Source organism: Leptidea sinapis, chromosome Z, assembly GCF_905404315.1.
Source record: "Leptidea sinapis chromosome Z, ilLepSina1.1, whole genome shotgun sequence".
NCBI lineage: Eukaryota > Metazoa > Arthropoda > Insecta > Lepidoptera > Pieridae > Leptidea > Leptidea sinapis.
Window position 1 is genome coordinate 33,336,830 of NC_066312.1, and position 18,352 is coordinate 33,355,181.

Consider the following 18,352-nt stretch of genomic DNA (forward strand, 5'->3'; position numbering starts at 1 on the left):
CAAATGAGACAACACCTTATTTCTCAAGGTGACGAGTGCAATTGTAGTGCAGCTCAGATTTTTTGGATCTTTCAAGAATCCTGAGCGCAACTGCATTATAATAGGCGCGGCTTATCGATTACCTTCAGCTTAACGACCTGCTCGTCTAATCCCTTATCGTCATAAAAAAACATACCATTTTTACCAATTTTCAAATGATTATGTGAAAAAAATGAGTGTTTTTTAGTTTAGAAACCATGATATGAAATTTAGTTTTGAAATAACTCGCTGTTAATGTTAAAGTGATAACACTGAGTTTTTAAGTGATGCCTCACGAGTCCCCATTGGATATTTCCATCATTAGTATTACTAGGAAGAAACAAAGAAAAATTTTAAAGTATTAGTGGATTCCAATTAAATATTTATTCAAATTGCTGAAAACTTTTATAAAATTACAAGAAAGGAATAATTCAATTAAGCGACAAATAATTTTGCATAAACTAAATAAATGTGATTTTCAATGGCAGGTTCATTTTCTCTAAATTCAAAGTAGATAGTTTTTTTAATGTCTATTTGATAAGTATGAAGAAATTAGACTTTTTACATGATAAAATATTGAGTTTACAAAAAGTTTGAAGATCTAAGCAATCAAATGCCTTAGAAAGATCAATGAATAATTCCACTGCGTTTGTTTTGTCCCAGGCATAAAATTTATATCATATCGATTCACGCCATACCGACAATAAATTTAGAACAACATTGTTTTAAATCTGCATACCACGTAAGATACATAATAGCTTTAAAAGTAAATGTATACACAGGCAATATCTATAAATAAATTTAAAGGTTTTTTTAAAAAATGACTCTGTAGTAAATCCTATCACTCTACAAATGAATATCTAAGCGATCGGGACTAGATTATTTTTATTTATAGCAAAATAATTATTTCATTCAATCAATTTAGTGACTTATATTTAAACTAATATTATGAAGCTGAAGACTTTTTCTTTAAATCTAATATTCGTATTTAAACAATTGTATTTTGTATATTATAATCAGTTTAATGAGGATAATAGTTTATGCAGAAACTACGTCTTTCATCTAGCTTTAAATCTTACACTCTTTAAAAACAAGTCTTTTTACTTATCACTAACCATTACTGAGGTTATGGAATTATATTTTACTAAAATATTAAATATCATCATCGAGGTAATTTTCATAATAATTATACAAAACGTTGAAAAACTAAAAGTATTTATTATATTAATTAAGTTAGGGCACGTAAAATCAAATAAACAAAAATTTAAGCCAAATGAAGAAGATGATTAATAAACAATATACAATAATATCTGGACTAAACACGATCTTACATACATGGTACTACAAGGTACTTTCTGATAATAGAGATTTCTGAGAAGAATCTAGCTATATCGATGTTTCTTAACTCAGATTATCTTATGAATTTTTTCAACTTTTTTCCTTACTAGAATTTCCTCTCAATGAAGCACCCCAATTATAAAATAAAGTTTACTATAGAAAGGTGTGATATATTATTAGTAGTGGACTTTATGAAAATGCTGTCATGCTGTTTTTTACGATGTTCTCAATAGCTTAATTGAGTTCTTATAGATTTTTCTTCTAGATTTTCTTAGAAATGTTGTATTATGTATGTTACGTCTTATGTTCAGGTATCTATAAATAAGTAAATTATTTTCGTATATTTGACAAATCGCATTACCATAACAAATATATAAGCAGCGTATCAGCATAACAATTTAGTTAACCTATTAATAAAGTTATAATTTCACTCAGGAATTTTACTGTACGAAGAAGAAAATGCACAGCAAGTGCTTATTTTTTCCCTTATTTCTCGGAATCTTTAGCAGCCGTGAAATGCAACCATTCACCTATATATTAACTTAATAAATTCATTAAAACATCAAACAGTAGACTATGATAGCGGGTAGTTGCATTTCGCGTGTTGTATTAAACCCGTGCGTTGTAATAGGGACAGCCCGCCATCTTACTTACGTCATAGTGACGGCAGCCCCAGGCATATTCTTCAATACGCAGATATTAATATGCCAAGGCTCCGTCCCTGTTCCAACGCGCGGGCTTATATTGTGTTGTACTTGCGGCACGGCACGGGCTCCGCGAGGCGGGCGGCTCCCCGCGCCTGGCGCCGCTCGTCGCACGCTCGTGACCCTCGCTGACCCGTGCCGTGTTGCAGGTGTGAGGGCGCCATGCACGCAGTGGGCCTGCACTCCGCGCTCGCCATCCGCCGCGAGCGCAAACGCCGCGCCGAGCAGCAGCGCGCCCGCGAGCGACGCTACTCTCTGCAGTCGACCGAGTCCGGCGTCACCTCGCCGCACTGCTCCACTGGCAGCCTCGAACGACGCCGACACAAGAAATCCGGAACGGCTGACAATGAAGTCGTCTCCTCCGTTGGCATGCTTCATCTCGGAGTCGTGTTCCTCGTCCTCGGGGTATTCCTCGTCGCCTCAGGGTGGCTGCCCGATGACGTCACGTCATGGAGTAGTATTGGTTCAGTAAGCTGGTTCAACGAGCTGGTATGGTCCGGTCTCTTCGCTCTCTTTGTTGGTGTATTTTTGATAGTACTGCACAAATATTTAACAAAAAGTGAAGAAGATGCTCTTGAAGATTACGTTCAGAGACAATTAACAAGGTCAAGATCGGGACACAGATTAGAGCGTGATGCGGAGACGGGTGGGATGAGAACCAAGCATGCTCGACGAGCGCGTGCTACTGAAGTTCTACCTGATCCAGTCATTTTAGAAACATATACTGAGCCACCTTCGGACAGAGTACATGGTTTTGTTAACGCCCTTGCTGTAAATGGTGAAGCGATGCGAGATTCACCTTTGGAACAAATAGCTGAGGAAGAAATCTCTATGGCTTCAGAGAGTGAGAGAAGATTCGGAAAGTTTAACAGAGATACATACTCGACGCCATCAATGGCTCCGAGCCTCAGTCCAGGGTCGCCGTCCGACACAAAGGAGCTACTCTCTGACGGCCGCTACATGATTATGTCGAAGATGTGAATAAGTGTACTTGACCATTCGTTGATCCCTTATATTGTAATTTTCTATTCAATAGTTTTCGAATATTTGGGGAATCGTATAATTAACCAATAATGTCAACCTCTTGATCTTTCTTTGTTGTTTTGTTAATTTTTTATATACATCTTCCCCTTCTTTGTTAATGGTGTCAACGAATAGTCAAATAGGAGTTGCAGCCTCTTACAGTGTTTCTATGAACTCTTTTTTATCTTTGCTTTTATGTGAGTAAGCTTCAAGCTTCAATTTAACTTGCATTTTGGACCAAGCTGCACTAAGTGGTTGTTGTATGTGATCTACTTAGTTCTTCTAATCTTTATAAAAATATTAGAAGGAGATATGATAGAAATTACTCATTGATTTTTGGACTTTCAAAATTTGCCAGGTGCCTAATTCAAACATTAAGTATGAAACTTCGACACCATTTGCTTGTGATGAGGCGAATTAATAGAAATCATAGACTAACTTAAAGTACAAATATTTGGGATTCATACTTTCATAGTATTTCCTCTAGATTTATAATAAGCTGATGCTTCGGTATATTAAGAACTGGTGATAATTATTAATACATATCTCCTGTTCCAAAACAATGTTCATTTAGATGAACGATTTCATTGTTTATAACACGGTTTACTGTTCTAGTTTGAATTATTGATCGCTATCGTAAATTTGTAACCGCTATAAAGATTGATGAAACAGCACAAATTTAGCTCGAGACTGATTCTAGTTGTACCTTTCACGTATTTTACTTTAATTTATCAATTTAGTTTATAGATTATGAAAATTTCGTTCGTTTCAAGACAATCGTGCCAAAGACACTACAATTATTTTAATTTTATATTAATTTCAAAGCACTTAGCTTTTATTTTTTGAATGGCTGTGAAATATATTTTATGATTGCGCAAACTTTTGTTAAATGCTTATTAACTTATCGGATTTGTATCGGACTGTTTTTATTTGCGTTCGTTGCTGTGAAAGTATTTCTTTATAGTATTGGTTAAATATTTGTTGTTTAAGTTTTCCTAGTTTTAGTGTAGAATTTAAATTTATCTTTGTTTGTGAATCTTGTGTTGTGAAAAATTTATACTCTAAAAGTTTTCCTACTATTATTACGAGAGCTGTTGATGTACAAATGCCTTATATTATAAACGGAATTCCGCCATTTAAGTATAATTAAGTCTGTGCATTCTTTCAATTTTATGCTACTTCGTCAAAATGTAAATGTATAATGAAGTAACAAAAATTGAAATAATTTACAGTAAAACACTTGCGCGAAATTGTATTTGCACGATTTTTATTCTCTAGATATAGTTAAAAAATATAAGTAATTTCTAGCTATTGATAAATATTGGAAAATATAATTAATTATCTAACTAATTGTAACGTATCTTATACCCTTACAGCCTTACAAAAGCTTGGCATAAAGTTATACTTAACAGTTAACAAAGAATATGCAAAAATGATGACTATATTGTCTACTAATGTAATGTCAAGCATTCCAAACCAATCATAAGCAAAATAACTATATGTAAACATTTTGCATAATATTATTAGTTTGTTCTCAGATATAACTTTAAACCAAGTTCATTAATAAGGCTATTAATGATTACTAACGACAGTCCAAATTGCTGAGAACTGCCGGCAATGCTTCATATATTTCTGATATTTGTCAACTTACATTACGTAAAAATGGTAAATACGTGATTCAATTTGTGTATAGTAACAGCTAGCTTATTATATAATGTACTTAACTGATAATGACAGTGATACATGCACGAATTTTACACACATTCCTCGGTAGGACATAATATATATTTAAATAATATTGGATTTAAAAACACATATTCATTTTATAAATAACATTCTTTTATGGCTGTGCTTAGCGGCATAGCTTGTAGGATTTTTATATATTATTCGCAATTTAAGTAGACTACTTGATTGTATAATAAATTTATATAATTATTCATCTTTTGCACATCAAGTGAATATATACACTTTACTATGAGATTTCTTGTGCCTGTATACATTTTAATATTTAAGTATTTTGATAGAATTGTATCGTAACGGTTTTTATATCTGACTATCGCTAAGACTTAGGTACACTTGTAAATACCTGCCACTATCTATTCTTACCTTTCTCTTCTATATTATTGCTTTTGCTCTTTCCTAATGTATAATTATATTCTTCATAAGTCCTGTTAAAATATTATTTGTATTGTAAAACGGTCTGTTTAATACATTAGATATTTTTGTCCTTATGTTAACACATGTCATTTAAATTTAATATCTTTTGTGTTTGTTCCGTTGTGTATTGTAAGTCGACATGCAGGTGAAAATCACGGTATAGAGTTTTTACAGAAGAATCGTCTTCCAGTGAACGACCAAGCGCGGGGCCCCGTAGAAAATGTCAATATGCCAATATTTTATTTATTTATTTATTAGCATCGCCAACACAATTACCGCCAACTAATTACATTATTCTAAATAAATTTAAATCGAGGTGTTATTGCAATGACAGGCAAAGACAACATGCAATTATGACATACCTATACATAATTTTTGAATTATAAATAATAATTCATATATCATGTAATGTATGTAGCATTACATGATATATAAATTCCTTTAATTTATTAATAATTTGTTCAAGTAAGTAATATAATATATACACTATCAATCTTACACTAAACATTAATTAATTATTTTAAACTTTAGCAATAAAAATTATGCAAATTTAATACTAACAGCTGAAATCTTTGTAAGAGCCTTCGATCTATATTGTTAATAGTCAGTAACAGAGTGTCTGACGTCATATTAGGAAAATTTATAACGTTTAACGTTTTTGTGACATCAAATGAGTTCAATATACTTAATCATTGATAAGTTTCACCCCAAAAACTACGCTCAGGTAGAGTAGAGTGGGTTTAATAAGTGGGGCCTCATTTCACGCGGGGCCCTCTTTCACTCGGGGCCCTCTTTCACTCGGGGTTCTCTTTCACGCGGGTCCCTCTTTCACGCGGGCCCGTAGCGATTGCTACTCTAGCTACGTGGTTAATCCGGCACTGTGAACGACCAGGTTATTAATTGTTAAAGTGAAACCAACACGTGTTTCAACTAAACACGAGGCAACCTCAGGAGTTTGTGTCAGCAGAAGTTATATCAAGAACTAACCCGTTAAGTCTAGACACGAGCGGGACCGATTCATTCAAAACACTAAATCTTAAATAGTTTTCACTAAACTGGACTTAAAACTTAGTGGAATTAACACAAACGATATTAATTCAAAGGATTATAAATAATTATGTATTTTCGCATAACAACGCCCACATCAAAATGTTTTTACACGGTTTTGCATCGTTTCGTAACTCATTCATCGTTTTGTTGTGATGTTAAAAGGCTCAAAGGTGTTTGTTGTGAATATTTTAACATATATTTCAATGTTGTGGCAATTTTTATAACCGCTTTTGCGCATTTATGTATTTATGACACGTATCAAACGCACTAAGTGATTGTTGGAAATTAACAAATGTTTGTGACTTCGTTTAATTTTTGAATAACGAACATAAAATGTATTAATCCTATACATATTTGACATAGATTACTTCATTAATATATAATACTAGCTGATACACCGCGACTTCGTCGACACAGAACTGAGCACGTAGTAGCGACAATTCAATTTTATTTTAAAAATAAAAGAACAGTTATGACATTTTAAATATGTTGTGTTCTGCAAAGTCGTAGTACATTATTTTATTCTACTATCAATAGTTATAGCAGCGCACGTGATGTAAACAATATTTGGATATTGTTTTTTACACTTTGGCTTACATTGGTTTACATTATTGGAGTTTTAGTAATGATCCAATTGTTTTTTATGGTATTATATAACCTATTTCACTCGGACATAGTGTAGCCTCCCAACAGTAAAAGATTTTTTTCAAATCTGTTAAGTTGGTCAAAATTATTTGTCAGGTCTACAAATATTTTATATCAATGACTTATATAAACTGACAATTTACACAGTGAACTATTCGTATTTATTTATATAATTGCACTTAAAATTTAACGCCTTTATATGGTACAAACAAGTAATAAAGAACGTAGTTAACAGCAACTCTAATTTTTTGCAACTAATTCATCTTGTCGAACTGGATTTTTATATTTGATGTTAAACACTTTTTTAAGTCCCGTGATTATAATATAAAACATTTTAGTGAAGACGAAATTTTTTATTTCAAATTATTCTCAACGATTTAGTTGGAAATAAATGCAACTATGTGACTTTTCAGCTAAAATGTGAGCGAACACATAAAAATCAATAATAAAACGTGATTTCAAATGTAAATCTGAATTTTCCAATTGATATAAACAGTTAAACTTTGGCCAGAGTCAAAGTATTTCATTAAAATGTTTTAATTATTATCTTATTCAGACCAATTTCTAATAGAATATTGTAATGATTTAAGTTTTGTCTACAATTATAGGAATTTTTGAAATTTTCACAAAAAATACGTTGTGGCGATGTTTGAGAAAAATACTAACATTATTTTATGATTCGATCCTTATTAATTTCGTGACAAGTGATTTTTATCCTCCTTTTCGATAAAAGAAAGTACGCTTTCAGAGGTTAGGAGCCGCTATCATCATTTTGACTATGAGGAGCAGCATATATACAGGGTGTAAAATAATCACGTCCTTAAAAGTGGAGGGCTGCATGTGAAAGTTTACAATAAAATAATGGTCACCACCATTTTGGCTTTTTTAAATATTGTTAAATAAAAATCACAACCATCCAATTATCTTTAGTCCCTAAAATTATTAAAAAACTCAAAAAACACAAATGTATGTATTCTAAACAAAAGTATTACGTTATTCAAAAGAATTGTTAAAAACGTTTGAGTGGTATAGGTTACTATAACATAAATGACTTTCTTAATGATACCACAGATTGGGAATGGAGCGACCGCCCTCAGGCTATTAAATAATAAGTTTAATTGTACAATGTTACTTTGTAAATGTTACTTAAATTGTAAAACATATTTTTGATGAAAAAAAAGCCCGCTGAGTTTGTTGCGCCCTTTCTTCTCAGGCCTGAGGTATTCGTTTTGGAATGGGTGGTAGTTTTTTTTTGACTTTCAATAAGTGATTTCACATCCTATTTTGAATAAAAATATTTGAATTTGAAAATCTATCGCAACAGCCTTAGAAATGATAAGTGCCATTGACATTATTACGTAGGAATTGTACATTGCTGCCCAAAAAATCTACAAATATTTTTAAACTGTTTTTTCGCCAACTACAGAACTTTTTTGCTAAATGGCCAACAGCTATGGTTCAGTTATAGGGAGCTATACCGAACCCTTCCTTATTCGGAGGTTGTCTGGTTACACCCTGTATTATGCGTAGCGTTTCTCTGCAGTTCTCATCACATTACTAAACAAATGCTGTTTGTAACTGCATGAATATAATATTATGTACGTAGTAACTTGGTAGCAACGAGCCGATTTGTAATTTCCGTTACTGACCCCAACGCGCTATCAACAAGAACTAAAATTTCCTGTCCTCCAATAGATGCTATGAAGCAGTAATTTCTGCTGTTTATCACTGTTGTATCTCATGTAACTTCATTTTAATAATTTCGCATTTAGGTGAATGAAAACAAATTATGTTGAAAGTTGTTTATTTTCTCAAACATCGTCAGAATGTTACACGTCATAGTATATTGTACGTTTATTTCTATTCAATTTATTACACTTATTAATAAATTATTAAATTTCAAGGCTTTTATTTTTATTTAAAATTGCCGGTGCGTACTGCCCATACAAGTGTACACAGAACAACCAAAGGCATAAAGTTAAGGATTGAGTATGAATGGAGAGCTGTTTAACCTGATTCTTATCGCCGAATTCCACCTACTGACGTCACGCCGCATATTTGGATATCACCCCCACCATCTTGATGTCTGGCGCTCATCTACAACGCGGTTTTCAAGGAACTTTCTTCCACGTACAACTAAATGAAATGAGCTTCGTTGTGCTACAATACAGTAATAGAACACTACTTCATACTAAAGCGCCCCAATCGACACACGCACACATACACACGGCTTACACGACCGCTAAGCAATCTTGGGGAGGCAAAGCTATTGAGTGTCACGCTGTACGCGGCCCAGACTGGTCGTTCCCGAGTTAAATTTAGATTCCGCGTCGTATCAACACTTACGCTGTGATACGTACGCTTGGTTGTCCTCCTCATCCATAAACAAAGAGGGACCACTGCGGTAACATCATTCTACGCCTGTCACTGTAAGAATCACTTTTAACACTATCACCGCTTCGGAAACAGATGAGATAGCGCATTGAGAGAGAAGAAGCGGCGCAAGAAAATCTCCCAGTATTCTTTTTTGCGCTGTATTTACTATTATATACAATATTGTACTGTCATTGTTATTGCTATAAAATAATCCTACTCTAGTCCCAGGCTGTCCTGATAGAGAGGCAAATATAGGTTTCCCTTCTTTCTTACTCATTTTTGTTGGGTAGCAATTTAGCAAATAAGTTACACATTGTATTACATTACTAATTACATGTATACATGCATAAATGGCCTCATTTTCAGTATTCGTTTATGTCGTCCTAGTTAGAGTAAACATATAAGTTTGTGTGTGTGTGTGTTTGAGAAGACTTAATAATATTACGACAATTTAAATAAAATACTTTTTAAAAGACTAAAACGCGTGTACTTTTAGCTGATTTTTTAAATAATTTATCTCTTTAACCTTACGTTTTGTGAGCAGAAAGCAGCAGTTTTTTTTTATGAAAATATGGATCAAGACGAGCACGACGTTCAGCTGATGGTAATTGATATGCCCTGCCCCTTACAAAGCAGTGCCACTCAGTATTCTCAAAAAAAAACCCAAAAATTCTGAGCGGCATTAAAACTGCGCTCGTCAACTTGCTTGCGGCAAAAAGATACACGTACTTCAATGTTTAAAAAAGTATTCCATTTAAATGTTTTTGTTCCAATTTAAACACTCGCGTTAATCAAAGAAAATACGAATATTACGATCTTTAAATTAGTATATAGAATTTTAGTTTTTCTGTTTCATCAGAATCGAAAACTTTGAACCTTTAACTTTTACATTTATACAACTGCTATGTTCCATGTTCAAAACACCGTCGTTCATTATAATAATATATAGATCCATAACGGAAAAAATAGTGGTGCTGGTACCGTCCCAACACTGAGTGGATTGGATCAGTCATCAACAACAAGATTGAAAGAAGTTTTTAACAGGATACTTTAAATAATATGTTCCAAAATTTACAGACGATGTGGGTTTCGAACCTTATGCATAGGCATCTTTTCGCAGTGATTACAATATAACTTAAATAATTATCACAATATAATATACCACAACGGCGTCTATTTCTGCCGTGAAGCAGTAATGTGTAAGCATTACTGTGTTTCGGTCTGAAGGGCGCCGTAGCTAGTGAAATTACTGGGCAAATGAGGCTTAACATCTTATGTCTCAATGTGACGAGCGCAATTGTAGTGCCGCTCAGAATTTTTGGGTTTTTGAGAATCCTGAGCGGCACTGCATTGTAATGGTCATGGCGTATCAATTACCATCAGCTAAACGTCCTGCTTGTCTCGTCCCTTATTATCATAAAAAAAAAAAACTTAAATAATTTTTATATTTTTATATCGCTCTATAGAGCGTACTCAGACTTTACTTACGTAAAACTTACCTGAGTGTAAGCTTAGCGCAATCTTTGATTAGGTATTTATAGTCATTTGACAGCTGAGATTATGCCGAACTTAAGTGAAGACAGCCCAACAGAAGCCCAGCACTGACCTCTACTACTGGACTGGCAGCTGTCAAAGTGCTTGTGTGCCTGTTAGATATTTGCCATTTTGGCGCTGGTGGCCATTTAGCGAGAGTCTTCGGTACTAAAAGATTGGAGCTATCCAATTCAGTTGACGTCAAATCAAGTCGGAAAGTGAATCGCAACTGTTTTAGTTCGTTCATTCATTCGTACCATGACCTAATATTTCAACTTAAACTGGATAGCTTATGTGTGATTCAAAAAAAGTAGCTATTTATTAGCGGAAAGTGAATCGTTTAGTTAATTACTTGTGAAAAATATCGAAAACATACAGAAAAGGAATATGAAATATAATGAAAGATGAGATGAGAATACTTTATCGGACCTTTTTGTAAAATAAAATACTGAAAATAAATATCGAAAATGAAAATGCTAAAGACGAGACAGTAAGAGTAAGGGCTAATTGACATTATAAAGCGCAATTTTAAAATGTAATAGTAGTCATTTCTACGCAAAAGAAAACCGATAAAATCATATCATTTTAGGTTTCGAAACGCAACGCATATAGTTCTAGTAACAGAGACAGATTTATGCAACGACTCTACAGCGTCATCTCTTTCTCACACCGTGAACCACAGACAAATATTTTTCGTTCACTCTTCCTTAAGCGATTCAAACGCCATTCAGTTATAGGCACTTCATGGAACGAATTTTAGCGATTCAGTTTAGGTAACTAAGCTGATCTGCATCGGAATTGTATCGCTTGTTAAAAGTTGATGGTAGGCCTTCAAAACCTCTTCATAAAACAAAAAAAAAATACAAATTATAAATAGCAAACTCACCGAAAAGTGTGTGTATTTCGTAAGAGTGACGTTATCGAAAAAAATATTATTATTGTAGAAATTACTGGCTTTTTCGATAAAGATTTGCATTGTAATGCTCTTTATGACGATATCCAAATAAATTTGACTTAAAGCCTTGGGAAGATTAGCATTGCGAGCCAAGTGAGACGTCTTGTTTTTATTACATTTAAGTATTGGTTTAGTAAATTTGCCAAATGGCCCTTGTTGGCTACTAAGTAAAGTAGGTCAAAGTAATTTACGCTAGACATCGCATGGTTTTATTTTGTCTTTCTTTTCGTTAGTCTTAATATTGTAGAAGGGGTTGGTAATTTAAACACACACAATTATTATTTGTTATTTTAGTATTTGGGCAGAGTTTCCACTTAGAATGCACAATAAGTAATGAATACTCAAACTTAGCACTCTAGCTTATGTAGGCTACGACCGCCAACTGTGATAATGCTACCAACTGTTAGTTGGCACTGCTGTAGTGCCTTAACTAACTTACACAAATCAAGTTTAAAGATCCGAATATTATATCCTCTATTTATAGTGATAATTATATAAAATCACATTTTTCTTCATCATCATCAGCCGGAAGACGTCCACTGCTGGACAAAGGCCTCCCCCAAAGATTTCCACGACAATCGGTCCTGCGCTGCCCTCATCCAACATCTTGACTCATTAATTAACCAATAAAGTAATATTGCTGACATTATTTTCTCTGTGTTGACTTGTTCAAAATATTGGTTCCAGATATGCTCCAGTCGCTATTGCAACCAAATACACATCGGACGAAGCGTAAGTTTAATAAATTTATATAAGACTAGCCGACCAGACAGACGTTGTTCTGTTCACAATAAAATAATAACACTTGGGGGTGGAATTTGACTGACCTTCATTCGGCGAAAGGAATATTCCTACCGAATTTCAAGTCTCTACACCATATAGTTCTAGAGATATCGTGATGAGTTAATACATCGGTGAAAATCACTTATATTATGTAAGATTAAGAAAAGACGACAGTAGATTAAAATAAGCAAATTCTCGAAATAGTAACAAAAATTATTACTTTAGTGGTAACAATATTGTCGTCTATGTACAAAGTTGGATGTACGATGTAAATTATAATTTGAAGTTAGTAAGGCAACCACCCTCAATACAAAAGAAACAAGCATACCCATAACCACCAAAAGTTTATTATTATTATTGGGTATTTCACTAAAATCTGTAGATCTATTGTACCCCTTACAAGTGCTCGATATTGGAAGTACCTTCTTACTCTTTTTTATTAAAATTAGCCCTTTTTATAGAGCATTACGATAAACCAGAATACATATGACATCTGATGGTATGTAATCGCGGCGGTCTAACTCTCTTGTAATACTAGAGGAATCACAGGAGCATTCTTCTACCTATTCTGTTTTGCCTGTCTTTTAAACGTACAAATGAATTCGAAAACCTACGAGTAAAACACATTAGTACGTGGCGGGCGAGGATCGAATCGGAAGATCTGTGGTGAGAGACAATTGCGCCGCCGATGCTTCAAACCAGACCATTTGGATGTTCAACGAGAACTAAAATCAGCACAAATCATAGATCGTGGATAAATAATTGGCATTTATCAAATGAATAGATTATCTTATATGACCAGGTACCGCCATTAAAATGATTGGGGCAATGCCAGCAGTAGCAGTCCGTCATGAACGGCGTCGAGTGGAGAAGCGGAGTGGGGGGAGGAGACCCTCGCAACTGCCCCTCCAGCTTGGCCGGGGTGTAGAGGAGGCGTCACCCTCTCCAGACCGCAGATGCGTACCATATCTGTGCTGCTTCACAAAGGTATCTCACTCATAATAATAAATTAACAGTCATAAGTTAATTTTTTGAAGTGTAAACTTCTTTAGATGCGTTAGGCAGTTTTTGATAGGGGACAATCTTATGCGTTTGCGTCACCGACGTGCTCATGTGCCAGACACGCGATAAATAAATAATTAAAAAAATAAATATAAATATTGAATAAAATGTCAGTGAAATCTCGTGAGTTCGCGTCACCGAAATGCTTATAGCAAGATACCTGTAGCTATACAACTGACGTAAAACATTAGTGCTGTTTTTAGTACGGATTTAGTTAAAATTTCAATGTGTATATGCTATGCTTTATTGAAATAGTGTTTTGTTTTAATATATTATAGACATATATATATAGTCTTAAAAATAAATTGAAATTAATAAACTAAAAGTTGTTAGTCTTCGGTTCTATAGGAAGTCTCTACAACTGCCAATTTTTTAAACCTACAATTATCTTTAAGAATTGTTGTGTAAAATTTATGCTGAGGGTCATTTCAATAAATAAACTAATGCTGTAGCTGGCTACTAAATTATTTTATTCTTTTTATTACAATTGAAGGATTTTCTTACACTGTGCAAACTGTTCCGTGGTGAGAAATTAATTTAGCCCGTCTATCGCAATAAAGCTCAGATCTATATAGCGTACTTAGACTTTTCTCAGGCTGTCAAATGACTATATAAAATGTAATCTAAAATTATGCTAAGCTAACAGTCAGTTTAGTTTTATGTAAGTATAATGTAGGCGCCCAGTGCCTTGGTCTTGATGAAAGGGAAATCTTGGCGTCCAATTAAAAAGAAGACTGTAATTAATTTACTTCGTGAAGTACAATTTACAAACTTATTACTATGTTACTTTAACCTGACCAGTGGGAGGCTCCATTGCACAGGATGCCGGCTATTTTATGGGTACCACAACGGCGCCTATTTCAGCCGTGAAGCAGTAATGTGTTAACATTTCTGTGTTCCGGTCTGAAGGGCGCCGTAGCTAGTGAAATTACTGGGCAAATGAGACTTCACATCTTATGTCTAAAGGTGACGAGCGCAATTAGTGCTGCTCAGAATTTTGGGGTTTTTCAAGAATCCTGGGCGGCACTGCATTGTAATGGGCAAGGCGTATCAATTACCATCAGCTGCAGGTCCTGCTCGTCTCGTCCCTTATTTTCATAAAAAAAAAACAGTCCGTTCGTTTATAAGTGACGATCGTACGGCACTCTCCAACGCGACCGTATCGTATCCAAAACCGGTCTGTCCGCGCGACCATCTTAGTTCGACCGCAAAGTCTATAAATTACTACCTTCTACTGTCAGTAATTAGATGTCAATAATCTGAAGCTGTCCCAATACACCAGGTAACTCATTCTTATCGCCAGTTCACTGTTGCAATTTCCATACAAACTTCTATCTCTGGTAAGCTACACGTCCTCCCATTGATAGACAGCGTGTACGAGTAAGATGAGTTACCGTCGATAAGTTTATTGGGACAAAAAAGTCAACGATACTTACGATTTTTTATCTCAAGTAGGCCACAAACCGAGATAGACTGAATATTGGGAATGGCCGTTAGTGCTGGCAATGGGCAATCCAAAGCCTGTAAGATCAGACACCTCAACCCATCATATAATATAGCTGGGTGCTTCCTTCCAGACCACATTCCTGCACGCAGTGGTAGGGTCCTTGGTGCTGGGGATCGTGGTGTTGGTGGTGGGACTAGTGCAGCTGTCTCCGGGGGCTGAGGCAGCTCAGTACCGATTCTATCTGATGGGAGCTGGAGCCGCGCTCATAGGGTCTGGCATACTTGGAACTATTCTACGGTTTGTACCCATCATTTAATAAAATAAACATCACAAGCTTTAATTTCGTCAATAGGGTAAAAGGTTATGGGAACTTAGGCTTTCCAGTGGCAGGCTCCTCTGCACAGGATGCCGGCTAGATTATGGCTACCACAACGGCGTGTATTTCTGCCGTGAAACAGAAATGTGTTAACATTACTGTGTTTCGGTCTGAAGTGCACCGTTGCTAGTGAAATTACTGGGCAAATCATCTTATGTCTTACTTATTACGTAGCATCTTATGTGGCGTATAGGTGACGAGCACAATTTGTATTTGCAGGGCAGGGCGTATCAATTACCATCAGCTGAACGTCCTGCACGTCTCGTCCATTATTGTCACTAACAAAAATAACAAATCAAAGATTGCCCTAAGCTTGAGCTCATCTGAGTTTTACGTAAGTAAAGTCTTAGCAAAGTCTTAGTAGGCTCTATAGATCTTAGGGTGGATTCAGGAGTGTTTGGTACACGATGTTACACGAGGAGAACTTTACTCCTTGAATTAATTCGTTGGATATTTTCATTTCCGTTTATCCAACATACTTGCGGAAACTATTTTTTTATGCAAGTATATTACAACTATTTTAAAATAGTTATTGATAGTTCAAAGAGAAGCCATTGTTGAGTTTCTTGTACATTCTTCTCACGAGCTCTACCTTTTCCGAACATTATGGTAGATTCAGTTATTTAAATAAATGACTTATAATGAAGATTCAAACGCGCTTAGTTTAAGCCTATATTTTTTTTATGGAATAGGAGGACAAACGAGCGTACGGGTCACCTGGTGTTAAGTGATCACCGCCGCCCACATTCTCTTGCAACACCAGAGGAATCACAAGAGCGTTGCCGGCCTTTATCTGAATAAAGTTTATTTAAATTCAGAACTCATGAAGGCTTCCATAACATTTCACATTAAATTCATGCAACATTTCCACGAAAGTTTTACTATAAGCAATAAAACACCAATTACTCAGTTAAATTAACTTGATGGATCAGGCATTAACGTAATGGAGTATACGAAATGTTCCGTTTATTGCAGACCTATATGTTGTTTATGGAAACTTAGTTGAACTCAACTGAACTGTGTTTCATTAGTGATGTTTGCTCTTGATGTTATTAAGACGTCAATTATACACAGATTTATAGCAGATCTCTACCATCTACACTCAATTTCAATCAAATTTCTTTATTAAGTATTTCAATATCCGATGTTAGGAACATTTTAGGGATCTTTTTATTCAATTCATGTATGAGGTGACGTATATTAGTATTTTTTTTATTAGTATTGGCTGTATCCAGACGTATTAGTTATTGAACAGCTCTGAGCTCAAAATAACACAAATTATATTTTTGCATAGAGTTATTAAAAATGGCTCTGTCTTAAATCTTATTACTCCACAGCTGAATATCTAAGCAATCAGCCTGTGTCTCGAATTTATTTATTTTATAGACTACTATACTGTTACTAAACAATGACACTACATTATTGTAGTATTTTTGGTAAGAGAGAGTAAAAAAGGAAGGCTGGGAGAATTTCTTGCGCCGTTTATTACCTCTCAGAGCACCATTTGTTTCCAAAGTCGTGGTAGTGTTGGAACTGACATGAAAAAGAATTCTAAAGGTATGAATTTTGAGAAAAAAAAAAGTCTTTTACGTTCTCTAGTTCTGTATCCCTCACAAGTTGTGTGAATTAAAGTTTTCGGCTTCGTAGAAAAGGCATGGAAGCGTAACAAAATAACTAATAAACTCATATTTGCGTTTTAAATATTAATTAGTAGAGACCGGATTATATGCAAATGCATGTTGTATTTGCTTTTGCATATTTAGTACCTTTTCAGCGGTAGTTGCATATTTTAGAAAAAAAAATATGCATATTTACCCTCTATCTCGCTCATCATTCGATGCTTTTTCATAGTAAGCCCAGAAATTGCACCAAATTTAAATTCTGCCCAGTAACCTCAGTAGACGTAGAATGCTCCTTTCTCGCTTACAAAAATTTATCAAGCGATCGTAGACACAAATTGTCTACAGAATATTTAGAAAAGTTACAACTTAGTTGTACATATTTTAAAGTAAAATCTTAAATTTCATTGTTACCTTAGTATGTCTTGTAATAGTTTTTTCACAAATACGATTGTTAGTATAAAACCTTTATAAAAAAAATGTTTTTCTTTTTAATTGTATGCATGTTGTGGCCCTTTATATGGATTTTCGTGCATATTTTAGCTATTTTACTTGCATATTTGCATGCATATTTTGGGCATGCATCATATATGCTACATATAATCCGGTCTCTATTAATTAGAGTTATGTTACATGAATATAACAATAAGTTGTTATTGTTATTGGGTTGTCTGGAAGAGACCGCTTCGAGCAATAAGTGCACCCATTATGTATGACTGCAATTAGCTTAAGATCTTTAATAATGTGTCTATCTATCTACTTATATCGTATAAACATGAACGCTTGACATCACGTGGGTACTGCCCTAAAGCCTTCACGTACGAAGTGTAAATACTGTCTAAAGCCCCTCCAAGCTATTTTATAGCCAATCCGTGACTCAATCCTGTAGTAAAACTCGTTGAAGTTTGTCTGTAGTGAACAAATGTTTGTAATATCAATACATTGTAATATATCGTACGTTTAATGTTACATCATACATTGAAAATAGATTATTTATGAGACAAAGTGACAAGATGAGATGATTTCAAGAAGTTGACATTATCCTACTAATATTATAAATGTGAAAGTTTGTATGTCTGGATGTATGTTTGAACTTCTATAACGCAAAATTTACTGAACAGATTTTGATGAAACTTTACAATAATATAGTTTACACGCCAGAATAACAAATAGGCAATAATTTATAAAACTATAGTGCGATTTATACAAAATATAAAAGAAGTGTGATTGTTACTAATGAATATAACTAGCGCCATCTCTTATCAA

The 18,352-nt window shown here is 34.5% G+C and overlaps 1 protein-coding gene across 4 annotated transcripts in view; it reads left to right on the plus strand.

Annotated features, from left to right (window-relative positions):
* LOC126979170 (uncharacterized) overlaps positions 1-18,352 on the plus strand; it is a 56,056-nt gene that overhangs the window by 28,283 nt on the left and 9,421 nt on the right. The window contains exons 2-4 of one of the 4 annotated variants that reach the window (XR_007732754.1): positions 12,487-12,531; positions 13,385-13,569; positions 15,222-15,388. Coding sequence is in view for 1 of the 4 variants with exons in the window: in XM_050828415.1 (XP_050684372.1) it covers positions 2,223-3,041 (819 nt within the window). In the remaining 3 variants the exon portion in view is untranslated. Of the gene's footprint in view, positions 1-2,209; positions 8,839-12,486; positions 12,532-13,384; positions 13,570-15,221; positions 15,389-18,352 lie in introns of those variants that run through there. The other 3 variants (XR_007732755.1, XR_007732756.1, XM_050828415.1) reach the window with 3 other exon arrangements.